Source organism: Oryx dammah, unplaced genomic scaffold, assembly GCF_014754425.2.
Source record: "Oryx dammah isolate SB20612 unplaced genomic scaffold, SCBI_Odam_1.1 HiC_scaffold_12, whole genome shotgun sequence".
NCBI lineage: Eukaryota > Metazoa > Chordata > Mammalia > Artiodactyla > Bovidae > Oryx > Oryx dammah.
The window spans coordinates 65,351,064-65,362,993 of NW_024070196.1; the positions used below are offsets into that span (position 1 = coordinate 65,351,064).

Consider the following 11,930-nt stretch of genomic DNA (forward strand, 5'->3'; position numbering starts at 1 on the left):
CTCTAATCCCCACACTCTTGTACCCATTTTACAGATGAAGAATCTGAGGCTCGGTGGGGTAAAATGGTTTTGTCCAAAGTCCCACAGCTCAGAATTTAAAGGTGGGACTGTGATTACATGTGTATTTGTGTGTGTGTACCAGTGTTTCAAGAATGTTATTAGCCCAATCACCCAACTTCTTAGTTAGTAATAAGTACTGCTACTGCTAAGTCGCTTGAGTCATGTCCAACTGTTTGCGACCCCATGGACCCCCTGCTTGGCTCCTCTGTCCATGAGATTCTCCAGGCAAGAATGCTGGAATGGGTTGCCATTTCCTCCTCCAGCGGATCTTTCCAACACAGGGATTGAACCCACATCTCTCTCATCTCCTGTATTGCAGGCAGATTCTTTACCCCTGACCACTGGGGAAGCCCACATTAGTAATGAATAATTGGTATCTATTAATTCAGTTGGTCATTACATCATACACAGCACCTTTCCTCCAAGCTCAGAATCCATCCCTGAGTCTCGGATAAGCATTGTACAGAAAGGGAGACAAATTTGGTGAGATGATGCAGAGTATCCTGGTGAGTATGGGGTGAAGTCGGGGTGTGAGTCAGGGAATGCGGTCCCAGGGGGGGTGCTCACAGCACACCCCTCCCGCTGCTGCATGTCAGTGGCCCCTGAAGACCTCTCATTGACCCCCATCGCCTTCCGCACTGCCAGGATGATGGTTTACAGCGGGTTGACCAACAAGTCCACTCTTCTCTACGACTCCTTCCAAACCGAGAATGTCCCCTTCGAGGGTCTGCTGAGTGATGGCCACACCATCCGCATCGAATTCACGTCCAGCCAGCCGCCTGCAGCCTCAGCCTTCAACATCCGGTTTGAGGGTGAGGGTCCTGGAGGGCCGCCCCCTCTGCTGGGTTGTTGCTGTGGGATTGAGGGAAGCATGGCAGGGCTGGGTCTTGGGAGGTAGAAATGTGACCTGCTAAGACTGGAGAAGAGGCCGTGGCTAGACTGACCCTTGGACCCCCAAAGTCTGCCTCTTTGGGGTTGGGGAGGCAACGGTCCTTGTTCCCATTTCAGATATGAAAATAAAGAGGTAGAGACAGGCCAGGTGAATGGCCAAGGGCCCTCAGCAGGTCAGCAGGAGCTGGAGTGGGGGTCTGGTACCCGTTTTCCATGGGGCTTCCCTGGCAGCAGGAGGGGCGCCTGCTTTTGTGGCACAGCCCCGCGCGCCTCCCCTGACTCGCGTGAGCCCGGCCCCACGCGCCTCACCTGACTCGCGTGAGCAGCTGCCCTCTTTTGTTTTCTGGCCCCAGCCTTTGAGAAAGGCCACTGCTACGAGCCCTACATTCAGAACGGGAACTTCACCACGTCCGACCCAACCTATAACATCGGGACCACAGTGGAGTTTACCTGCGACCCCGGCCACTCTCTGGAGCAGGGCCCGGCCATCATTGAGTGCATCAATGTGCGAGACCCGTACTGGAACGACACGGAGCCCCTGTGCAGAGGTGAGTGGGTCACAGCCCACCCTCCAGGGTGTCCCAGGGCCCTCCACTCCTGCAGATGAAGAGATCCAGCTTGTGTACTGATTTTAGTATTAGAGCCCTTTCCAGGACTCACTCTCCTTTGGATCAGGTTTGCTGCTGATCCTTGAGAAAATTACAAAATGGATAAAATTGAAAAGGGGCCCCTTCCTCCAGATACAAGGCCCCATTGTGCACAGCTTGGTGAGAAGATCTCTGCATGGGGTTCAGTTCCTACATATGCTGTGCAGACTTGTGCAGTGCACAGCTCACCCAATAGCACATGGCAACCCTGAGTCTAATTAATGATAATGATGATAATAATAGTTGTTAAGAGGAGTGAAAAAAAAAACTGTGTTGCAGGCACTCTGTGCAGTATATGATTTAATCCTCACCACAATCCTGTCTTGTTCAGTTGCTAAGTCATGTCTGACTCTTTGCAACTCCATGGACTGTTTGTTACCCACCGGACTCCTCCATCCATGGGGTTTCCCAGACAAGAATACTGGAGTGGGTTGCCCTTTCCTCTTCCAGAGGATCTTCCCAACTCAAGGACTGAACTCTTCTGCATTGGCAGGAGGATTCTTTACTGCTGAGCCACTGGAGAAGCCCAGTACCTGAGGAGCATATTATTATTGATCCCAGGTACAGACAAAGAAATAGCAGCTGTGATGTGACATGCCTCAGAATACACTGAGGGTGATTGGCAGAAGCAGGCATGGAACTCTGGTCTCTCTGTGCTCCAAAAGCTGTGCTCTTTGCCCCTTTGGACAGTGTCAGCTCTGTGGAACCCTCAGCTCTGTGGACACCCAGTGGCCTGCCCTCCCCACTGAGCCGCCCCAAGCCTGAACTCACGTGGGGAGTGTGGAATAATGAACAGAGCCCTGGCTCCTGGCAGCCGCCGCCCAGATGGCAGTTGGCGTGAAGTCATAGCCTTGCCGTGGTGAGGGATTGATCCCTGTATTAAATGTGCTGGTTTAACAGAGCGGAATTTATTGGTGCTTTGGCCTCTGCCACACTGAGAACTTTCCGAAGCGGCAAACACAGAGTGAAATTTAAAGGACCAGGTGCGGCCACACATCTCCACTTCCAGTTCGGAGCCAGGGCCCTCCACAGTAACATTAACTAAGAATTACTGAATGCTTACCTTGTGCCTGGCACTGTGCCGTGTCTGACATCCATGAGCTCAGTTAAGCCTCAGAATTATCCAGTGAGGTCTGCGCTGGTGTTTCTCCCTGCTGTCCAGAGGGAGACAGCTGAGGCTCCAAGAACTTACATGCCTTGTCAACAGATCCTTTGGTGGCCAAGGCAAGACTCGAACTCAGGTCCACGTGATTTAAATGCACCATCTCTTGGTCACTACACCCCCTGCTCAAGGGGGAGTCTGCTGAAGAGTTCCTTGAAACCTTGGGCTCTGTCCTTGGTCCTGAAAGACCGACCACCATCCCTTAGTATCCGCAAGGGACTGGTTCTAGAACCAGCACTACCCCCTACCCCAATATAAAAATTTATGGATGCTCAAGTCCTTATATAGAAAGGCACATTCTCTTATATACTTTAAATCGTTTCTAGATTACTTATAATACAAAGTAAATACTACGTAAACAATCGCAAACACCATGTAAATGATACAGGAATGTCCTAAATGCAATGTAAATGCTACGTGAACAGTTGCTGGTGAGTGGCAAATTCAAGGGTTGGTTTCTGAAACTTTCTGGAATTTTTTCAGACTTTGCTTCTCAGTTGGTTGAATCCCAGGGTTGCACAACCCCCAGTACTTTGCCAGCCTTCAGCCGGAGGAGACAGGTGGCGGTCTGAATTTAATCCTTCCGCACATGTACGGACTGTCTGGTTTCATAGCCCACACTCCTAGCTGTTATGCCATATCCGCTTCCTTATGCATCGTGTCTGTCTGTGCCTTTTACAGCCATGTGTGGCGGGGAGCTCTCTGCCGTGGCCGGGGTGGTGCTGTCGCCAAACTGGCCGGAGCCCTACGTGGAAGGTGAAGACTGTATCTGGAAGATCCACGTAGGCGAGGAGAAGCGGATCTTCTTAGACATCCAGTTGTGAGTGTTTCTGATGGGTGGACCCCCAGGTCTAGCCAGTTGGGGAAGAAATTGCTCCTGCTTGATTGTTTCGACCACTATTAATTAAGCACCTCCTGTGTGTCAGGGGCTGTGCAAATAACTGGGGTCCCTATGGTGGGGCCACACCCAGAAAGAGCCCCGGTCTTCAGGAGATTCAGTCTGCTCAGGAAGCATGCCCTGAATGAGGAGATGCAACAATGTAACTTTGTTAATGCGCCTTTGTAAGGAAAGGTGCCTGATGCTATGCGATTCTATAATGGAGATCTGATGTCAAGAGGAAGGTCAGAGAAGCCTTTCCTGGAGGATCTGAGAAAGCTCAGAATGTAAAGATGAATTGGAGTGAACATATTCAAAAGGAATAGAATCCCCTGAAGGCCCTGTGGCAGAGCAAGGACAGCATTTTCAGAGGCCCGGATGGCCAGGATGGTCAGGAGGAGGAGGAAGTCTAACACACACAGCAGTTTGTTTTCCCATCTGTCTCACTCAACTAGAGCAGAAGGTCCTTGCAGTCAGGACCTGGTCTGATTCATCTCTCTTCCGGCATCTTACACAGAGCCTGACACACAGCAGACGCTCAGACAGTGATTGCCGAATGAAAAAGACATGTTATAATGAATGGACTTTCCCTGGCTGTGTGTCTGTTTTCCAGTACTCAATGAGGGAACGTATTAGATGCTCCATCCAGAACTTGCCCTCTCTAAGTCCGCAGGGATCGGGAGAAGGGTACAGAGACAGACAGTGGTGTCTAGAAAAGCAGAAGAAAGGGCTTGCCAGCAGACTCAGACACGTGGTTGGGTGCCAACTTCGGGAGGGCCTCTCTGGATGCAGACAGGACCTCTGGGGGTCAGCTCTCCTCACAAGCCTGGAGTAAAACCTGCTTGACTGGGAAGCCGACCTCCGGGGTTGCCTGGCTTTGCAGAGGAGCCTCGCAAGAGGAAGATGATTTGCAAGACTATAAGTGACTGTCTTTGGAGCAGTCCCTTGGAGGCAGGAGTGTCCTCAGAGGCTGCCCTGAGTCATAGATTTGCACAGTTGCCTCTGGTGGCCTTGGGGTCGGGCCAACCTGAGTTTTGTCTCCTCCACCTCCAGCTGTGAGACTCTGGACTTCTCTCTGGGCCTTGGCTTTTCTCATCTATAATGAGATTCCTGGAACATGGGTGTTTTGTGGCTACTGGAGGCAGGAGTTAAGCCTCCCTTGCCCACTGCCTCCCTCCCTCCTCAATGATGTCACCCCCTTTCTCCCATTCTTAGCTCTCTGACTTGTAGAGCCTGGAATAAAGTGTTCATTCATTCAGGACATGTTTTCTGAGTATCTGCTATGAGCCAAGCACTGAAAAGGCTCTGATAGTTGCCAACTCAGAAGTAAAGCTTATATTGGAAAAGAGTGGGTTGACTGGTCTCTATAAACTCTGAAAAAAAAAATTGCTGTGCACTTACTGTGTAGCAGCACTAGGCTAGGCACTGGAGATACAGTTGTGAGAAAGGTGGAACAGTCTCCGCCCTCATTGTCTAGTGAATGAGGACATGAACCTTTGTGCAGGGTGATAAGAGCAATGATGGGGAGAACAGGCATCTGTGTGAAATCGTGGAGGGCTTCCAGGAGGTAGTGACTTCTGGGATGGGATGCAAGAAGATACGCAAGTGATGAAGAGAAATGAAGAGGGTCCAGATATTGAATACAGTTCCCTGTGCTCTACAATGAGCCCTGGCTGTTTATCCATCCTATGTATAGCAGTTTGCATCTGCTAATCCCAAACTCCCAACCTTTCCCTCCCCACCCTACTCGCCCTCGGGAGCCGGAAGTCTGTTCTCTGTGTGCCTGTTTCTTCCTTGACGCGTTTGTGTGGGTCGTGTTTTAGATCCCACATATACGTGATGTCGTACGATGTTTGCCTTTGACCTGCTTCACTTAACATGATCATCTCTGGGTCTGTCTGTGTCCCTGCAGGTGGCGGTATGTCGGTCCTTATCACGGCTGAGTAGCGTTCCGGCGTGTATATTCCCACCTCTTCTTTATCCGTTCACCTGTTGATAGACATTCACGTTGCTTCCATGTCTTGGCTCCTGTGAACAGTGCTGCAGTGAGCAGTGGGCTGCATTTATGTCTTCAAATTATGTCGATAGTTTTGTCAAGCTGTGTGCCCGAAGTAAGGTTGCTGGATCACATGGCAGCTCTAGCTTCAGTTCTATGAGGAGCCTCCATACTGCTCCCCACGGGGCTCACCAGTTTACATTGCCACCAACAGTGTAGGAACACTCCCTTTTCTCCACACCCTCTCCAGCATTTGTTATTTGTAGATATTTTAACGAAGCCATTCGGACCAGTGTGAGGTAATACCTCATGGTAGTTTTGATTTGCGTTTCTCTAATATAAATTCAATTTTTAGAAATAACGCCCCCTATAAGAAGTATCTCCCTACCAGATTGGGACTTGAGGAACTACAAGTCTAGACAGTGGTTAAGGTCGTTTCTCATGGAGGTGGTGAGGAAAGCCATTTTCATCGTTGAGTACTTAACTGTCTGCAAGGTTCTTCTCAAGTGTTAATTAATTTGCTCCTCCAAGTAATCCTAGGTAGAATATACAGCTATTATATAGCTCACCTTCTTTCCACCTGCTTTCTCACCTCTTCACTTTGATGTCTAAGAGGCATCTCCAGTGAAGTCCCCAGACTTAAACCCCTTGATTCCCTTTCTCCAAACCTATTTTGACTCATCTTCCCATCTCAGAAAGGAGTCGTCCATCTGCCAGCGGCTCGGACCCGAAAGACACGGGGTTATTCTAGAGCAGGAGGACGCTGGTCGAGGTTCCACAGCTTTTCTTGGCTGGTGGGCTGGCGAGCAGCTCCCTGATGTGCAGCATTTGCCAATTTTCTCGATGTAAATACTTACACTGGAAACCAATTTCAAGCAATCAACACAACATCAGCAGGCTCACCAAATGCCTGGACCCTTAACAATCAGCTCGTATGACCCAGAAGGAGCCACTGGTTCCAGCACACTGCCTGTGAACTGTAACAGGCAGAAGATAGGCAAAGACGGAGGGAACAGTGTTCCAGCCAAAAAGGAACAGCATGCGCTAAGGTCCAGAAGCAGGAAGCGTGACTCTCTTATTATTCCTCCATAACATGGAATATATGCTGAGCATTTCCTGCATCCCAGGCATTCACATCCCTTGTGAACAAACGCAGGCAGCAAGTCTGGTGGTTATCTCCACTTTACAGATGAATAAACTCATAGAAATAGAGGGCTTCCCAGGTGGTTCAGTGGTAAAGAATCCTCCTGCGAAATACGGGTTCAGTCCCTGGATTGGGAAGCTCTCCTAGAGAAGGCAGTGGCAATCCACTCTAGTATTCTTGCCTGGCAAATCCCATGGACAGAGGAGCCCGGCAGGCTACAGTCCATGGGTTTCACAAAGAGTCAGACACAACTGAGCGACTGAACACACACACATGCATAGAAGTAGAACGGTGACTCTGATCACATGGCTGGGATTCAAACTCTCTGCTTGCCGTGTCTCCAGGGCCTGGGGTCTTCGCCAGCCTGTGGGAGGACCTAGCTTGTGTGTCTGGAGCTCAGAGATAGAGGAGGCACGACACCAGCGAGGAAGCCGTGGGATCAGACAGGGCCTTGAAGGCCACATCAGGGAGTCTGGACGTGCCCAAACCGGGCAGCAGGGGAAGGGGTTCAGGCAGCTAAAAGGATTAAAGCATCGCAGGAGGGAGCTGAGCCCTTGGGGTCACCAGCCTGGGTCTCTCCACGGCAAACCCCAGCACATACTTGGCAGAGCAGTATCTGGGCCTAGCGCCCGCTTCCTCCCACGGAGGGAGAGAAAATAGCATCTCACTAGCGAGGAAGCCACGCAGCCCAGGAGCTGCTGGCTTTAATTTATCTTGCTTGGTTTCCGCTGACAGTTTTAGTAAACCAATTTGGCTTTGATAGTAAAAATAATTCCATCCTCGGGGCCCCTCACGTGGCCTAAGTGTTTGCAATTGTTATTTATCACATCGGGGAAGGGGAAGGAGTTTGCGCTGCTGGACCAGCTGGGTAGGTGGCCTGTAGTAGGTGCTGGAATGTTTGCTGAGTCATGAAGCCCTCAGCCACCTGTGGCCCGCGAGAGGAGACTCTTCTCCCCCTTGTCTTCTGGGCCCATCTCTTGATGCTGTGGGCATTAGGATAGCGGCTCTAATTAGTCATCATTTATGAAAGACCTACTGCGTGCTGGGCCCTAAGCTGCATCATTCATCCCAGAGAGCAGTAATGAATGTGAACATTATTACGTGGAGATAATAATTACATAAATTAGTGCTAATGTGAGCAGAGATAATTGCAGAGGGGTAATCACCCAAATTTAGAGATAACGTACGCCGAGCGCATCACATGGGGCCCGGCATGTAGTTGGCACTTCGTAAATGAGGACTCGGAGAAGGCAATGGCACCCCACTCCAGTCCTCTTGCCTGGCAAATCCCATGGACAGAGGAGCCTGGTGGGCTGCAGACCATGGGGTCTCGAAGAGTCGGACATGACTGAGCAACTTCACTTTCACTTTTCACTTTCATTCATTGGAGAAGGAAATGGCAACCCACTCCAGTGTTCTTGCCTGGAGAATCCCAGCGACAGGGTAGCCTGGTGGGCTGCCATCTATGGGGTCGCAGAGAGTCAGACACAACTGATGCGACTTAGCAGCAGCAGCAGCAAATGAGGACCACAGGTGCCAGGGATCCTCATGAGTCCATCTTGATCCCCACTGCTTTGTGGATTTGGGGATGACACCGCAGAGAGTGAAGCGGCTGCCTCAGGTCACACAGCTAGGGAAGGACAGAGCCAGGGTTGGTGTGCACACCGTAGCCTCCACTTGCATTGACTTGAACAGCCTTTTGGGGGCATCAGCTCTATGTCTCAGTGATGAAGGCGGAAGGCTCCCAGGCCTCCAGCAACTCGCATGTCAGAAAGGGAAGTAAGACCATAAACAGACAACCCCGCGGAGTACAGGCACAGTGCCGTGGCTGGAGGGGGTGGGTTGGGGCACTGGGGTTATGGAAATGTCACAGAGAGGGTGGCCTCCAAGCAGGATTCTGAGGAGTGTTCTTTGGTCAAACTGTAACGGCAGAAGGGCATTGCCCGAGGGGCACCTGTGAACAAAGGACTCAAGCAGTGTTACAGGATGCCCTGAACTGCAGCAGTCACCCTGTTCAGTTCAGTTCAGTTCCGTGGCTCAGTCCTGTCCGACTCTGTGACCCCATAGACTGCAGCACGCCAGGCTTCCCAGTCCACCACCAACTCCCAGAGCTTGCTCAAACTCATGTCCATTGAGTCAGTGATACCATCTAAGCTTCTCATCTTCTGTCATCCGCTTCTCCTCCTACCTTCAGTCTTCCCCAGCATCAGGGTCTTTTCCAATGAGTTGGCTCTTCGCATTGGGTGGCCAGACTATTGGAGCTTCAGCTTCGGTATCAGTCCTTCCAATGAACACCCAGGACTGATTTCCTTTAGGATGGACTGGTTGGATCTCCTTGCAGTCCAAGGGACTCTCAAGAGTCTTCTCCAACACCACAGTTCAAAAGCATCAATTCGTCAGTGCTCAGCCTCCTTTATGGTCCAACTCTCGTATCCATACATAACTATTGGAAAAACCATAACTTTGACTATTTGGACATTTATCGGTAAAGTAATGTCTCTGCTTTTTAATATGCTATCTAGCTTGGTCATAGCTTTTCTTCCAAGGAGCAGCAGTAATTAGAACCCTCTAATTGTGTTGTCAGCATCATAAGTAAGAAGGTGGGTAGGATGAGTCAGGAGCCCCCAGACTGTACCTCCTTCACACCCAAAATACCTAGTCCCTGACCCACCTTGTACTTCCCAGTTCCGTCAGGAATCCGCTGCTTACCCTAAAGTGCGTCTGGATGTGAGTCTTTTAAATCCTTCAGAATTTTTTTTTAATATATTTATTTATGTATTTGGCTGTGCCAGGGTCTTAGTTGCAGTACACGGGATCTTTGGTCGTCTTTGCAACACATAGGGTCTTACCACAGCTAAGAGACCTAGTTCCCTGAGCGGGGATTGGACCCAGGCCCCCTGTGTTGGGAGCATACAGCCTCAGTGACTGGACCAGCATGGAAGTCCCTGAATCCTTCTGACTTTCTTAAATCTCTCTTCTTTCTCCTTCTTGCTCTCTCAAAATGTAAAGGGGAATAAAGAAACTAAGGAGTGTTTGGAGAAGAGGCTCGAGAATGGAACACCCGGCAGGAGGCCCAGAGAGGGAAGGGGGCTTGCCCAGCACTGCATAGTAAGTCAGAGTTAGGCCCTGAAAGACAGCCTGAGCATGGCTGCAAGAGCTGAGCCCTGGGGCCACAACCTTGGAGGTGCAGCATGCCAGACACGAAGCTTCTAGAGTCAAAGAGTTGTTGTTCAGTAGCTAAGTCGTGTCTGACTCTTCAAGACCCCACGGACTGCAGCACACCAGGCTTCCCTGTCCTTCATCATCTCCTGGAGTTTGCTCAAACTCATATCCATTGAGTCAGTGATGCCATCCAACCATTTCATCCTCTGTCCCAGTCTTTCCCAGCATCAGAGTATTTTCCAGTCAGTTGGCTCTTTGCATCAGGTGGCCAAAGTATTGGAGCTTCAGCATCAGTCCTTCCAGTGAATTTTGAGGGCTAATTTCCTTTAGGATGGACTGGTTGGACCTCCTTGCAGTCCAAGGGACTCTCAAGAGTCTTCTCCAGCACCACAATGTGAAAGCATCAAATCTTTGGTGCTCAGCCTTCTTTATGGTCCAACTCTCACATGCACATATGACTATTGGAAAAACCGTAGCTTATACTATATGGATCTTTGTTGGCAAAGTGATGTCTCTGCGTTTTAATACTCTGTCTAGGTTTGTCACAGCTTTTCTTCCAAGGAGCAAGCGTCTTTTAATTTTGTGGCTGCAGTCACCATCCGAAGTGATTTTGGAGCCCAAGAAAGTAAGATCTGCCACTGCTTCTACATTTCCCCATCTGTTTGCCATGAAGTGAGGGGACCAGATGCCATGATCTTCATTTTTTGAAGTTTGAGTTTGAAGCCAGCTTTTCTACTCTCCTCTTTAACCCTCATCAAGAGGTTCTTAATCCCTCTTCACTTTCTGCCATTAGAGTGGGTATCACCTCTTTTAGGGTCAGAGATAGTTCCTTTCAACCCTGACTCTGCTGCTTACTGACTCTGCATTTTCAGGAAGGTGACAGAAGGTGGCTGCCTCGCAATGGGATATTTTGTTTATATCCCCAGGGCCTGGCACACAGTAAGTGCTCAATAAATATCTGTTGAATAAAAGAGAGAGAGAGATCTTGAGTGTGTATGTTTATTAAACAACATATAAAGTTCTCAGTAAGGTTTCTGGCATCAAATTGGCAAATAGTGGTCCCTACTATATGCCAGACTTTGTGGCAAACACTTGGCAGGAATTATTTCATGAATGATGATGGCAGTTATCATTGGCATCAAAATCAGTATCTAAATTCATTGAGCACTTCCTGTTTGCCAGCCACTAAGTGCTCTTCAAGTCATTTAACTCTCACTTGAGAAACGTGTGTGATCACATTGTGATTGCCCCCATTTTACAGATGGGAAAACTCAAGAGGCTCAGAGAGGTGAAGTCACTTGCCCACGGTCACACAGCTAGAAAGAAACCAAGTGGGATTTGAACCCAGGTCTCTGGGGCCAAAATCCAATATTATAACCGCACAGTAAATGGTAATGAGGTGTTCAGCAAAGGAGAAATCCCTTGACCCATTTTACAGAAGGAAAAAGTGGGGCTCGAAGAGATGCCCTCCTCCCTTTTCCTGGACACCTACTTCATATATATATATATATTTCTGGAAAAACGAAATTTCAGCCAAGCTCCAGTTTGCTTTTCTTGGGTCCACGGTGGAGCACAGCCCCAAATCTCTCCCTATTTATGGACCCCAGCACAATCCATCAGCCAAGAAATAAAAGAACCTAATAACAAACCCCAGTAACCATATGATTGATAGCTATGGAATGTCTCTTCAGCTGCTGCCAACCCATTCTGCGCTAAGTTAATTCCAAGCCCTAAAAATTAAGTGCCTGTCCAGGGGCACTCTAAGCCAAGCAATAGGGAGAGCTAAGAGTTGAGGGCAGGTACTTCCCTGCTGGTCCAGTGGTTAAAAATCCACACTGCCATATGAGGGACAGGGGTCCAATCTCTGGTTGGGGAACTAAGATCCTAAGTGCCACCACTGCTGAGCCCAAGCACTCTGGAGCCTGCGCAGCACAACTAGAGAGTCCACACACCACAACTAGAGAGCCCACAGCCCCACCTAGAGAGACCAC

The 11,930-nt window shown here is 49.6% G+C and overlaps 1 protein-coding gene across 1 annotated transcript in view; it reads left to right on the top strand.

Annotated features, from left to right (window-relative positions):
* SEZ6L (seizure related 6 homolog like) overlaps positions 1 to 11,930 on the top strand; it is a 71,157-nt gene that overhangs the window by 16,789 nt on the left and 42,438 nt on the right. The window contains exons 8-10 of the mRNA XM_040251297.1: positions 706 to 872; positions 1,305 to 1,499; positions 3,442 to 3,580. Of these exons, the coding sequence (XP_040107231.1) occupies positions 706 to 872; positions 1,305 to 1,499; positions 3,442 to 3,580 (501 nt within the window). The remainder of the gene's footprint in view (positions 1 to 705; positions 873 to 1,304; positions 1,500 to 3,441; positions 3,581 to 11,930) is intronic.